Source organism: Otolemur garnettii, unplaced genomic scaffold (assembly GCF_000181295.1).
Source record: "Otolemur garnettii isolate 467f Iridium unplaced genomic scaffold, OtoGar3 scaffold00211, whole genome shotgun sequence".
Classification (NCBI taxonomy): Eukaryota; Metazoa; Chordata; class Mammalia; order Primates; family Galagidae; genus Otolemur; species Otolemur garnettii.
Window position 1 is genome coordinate 1,900,002 of NW_003852606.1, and position 1,658 is coordinate 1,901,659.

At 47.3% G+C, this 1,658-nt stretch overlaps 1 protein-coding gene across 3 annotated transcripts in view; it reads left to right on the plus strand.

Moving 5' to 3' along the window:
- Nucleotides 1-1,658, plus strand: part of RASIP1 (Ras interacting protein 1) — an 18,956-nt gene that overhangs the window by 14,471 nt on the left and 2,827 nt on the right. For 2 of the 3 annotated variants that reach the window (XM_023507930.1, XM_003801514.3), the window contains exons 9-10: nucleotides 543-786; nucleotides 929-1,101. In XM_023507930.1, the coding sequence (XP_023363698.1) occupies nucleotides 543-786; nucleotides 929-1,101 (417 nt within the window). The remainder of the gene's footprint in view (nucleotides 1-542; nucleotides 787-928; nucleotides 1,102-1,658) is intronic. The other variant, XM_023507931.1, reaches the window with a different exon arrangement.

Sequence of the window (1,658 nt, forward strand, 5' to 3'; positions counted from 1 at the left end):
TACCGATGTTAAAATCTGGTCATCCTATCTTAAAATACTTAAGAAACTTATAAAAAGGCACAGAGCCTGTGGCTCAAGTGGCTAAGGTGCCAGCCACATACACCTAAGGTGGAGGGTTCGAATCCAGCTGGGCCCACCAAACAACGATGGCTGCAACCAAAAAATAGCTGGGTGTTGTGGTGGGCACCTGTGGTCCCAGCCACTTGGGAGGCTGAAGCAGGAGACTCGCTTGAGCCCAGGAGTTGGAGGTTGCTGTGAGCTGTGATGCCACAACACTAGCCAGGGGGACAGCTTGAGGCTCTGTCTCAAAAAAAAAGAAAAAAACTTATAGAAAGCCTTTTTAAAAGATTTGAGTTCTTCCAGGCCTAATACATGCTAGAAATCTATTTACAAAGATATAATAAGGTTCTGCACAGAGAACCTTAGGTTGTTGAAAGTAGTTGGACTACAATTCCCAGAAGCCTCTGGGAAACCCCCCCTTATCTTCACTCTACCAAAGGTTCCAGGTCTGATCACTTGTACGCACATCTGTATCTCCTCAGACTCTGTATTCAACACTGCCTGCTCTCCTGGATAGTAACCCTTTCACAGCTGGGGCAGAGCTGCCAGGGCCTGGCGCAGAGCTAGGGGCCATGCCTCCAGGGTTGAGACCTACACTGGGCGTGTTCCAGGCAGCCTTGGAACTGACCAGCCAGTGCGAACTGCACCCGGACCTCGTATCTCAGACTTTTGGCTACTTGTTCTTCTTCTCCAATGCCTCCCTTCTCAACTCACTGATGGAACGAGGTGAGGTTTGGGCTGGGGAGGTTTGCTCCTGTCAGGGAGGCAAAGACAGGAGCCCAAGCTGAAGGATAGAAATGGTCTGAGAGGCAGGACTAGAGTCCACCCACAGGTTGCCTCTCATAACCTTTATACTCTCCCACCACAGGTCAAGGCCGACCTTTCTATCAGTGGTCTCGAGCTGTCCAAATCCGAACCAACCTGGACCTTGTCTTGGACTGGCTACAGGGAGCTGGGCTGGGTGACATTGCCACTGAGTTCTTCCGGAAACTCTCCATGGCTGTGAACCTGCTCTGTGTGCCCCGCACCTCCCTGCTTAAGGTAATTCTCAGTGAACTCTACCCAACCTTGACCTGTGGTTCCTCAATGCACTCAGCTACCCTCTGTATTCAGCTCACCCTGGGACTCCTGCCCCAGCTCAGACACTATGGGTGATATACTGGCAGATAGAAGGAAGCCAGCACCAACAACAGCCAAACTTGGCTATGTTTGAAGCTCAGTGGAACTTATTAAAACTATTAAACATAGTTTCCAGGGTCCCTCCCTCAGACACGCTGAGTCAGGAAGTCTGGTGTGAGACCAAGGAGTGTGATGGTTAAAAGATTCATTGAACATAAATTACATGCCAAGCACTATGTTTAGCACTTATGGTTTAATGTGGATGCAGCCCCCTGAAGTAGGTTATTGACAGTTTTTCAGATGAGGAAACTAAGAATCAGGTAGGATAGATAGTCACTTGATTTTATTTATTTATTTTTATTTATCAAATGTTTACAATTTATTTGTTTATTTTTATTTATTTATTGAGACAGAGTCTCAGTCATCGTGGGGTTGAGTGCCATGGCATCATAGCTCACAGCAATTAAAACTCTTTTTTT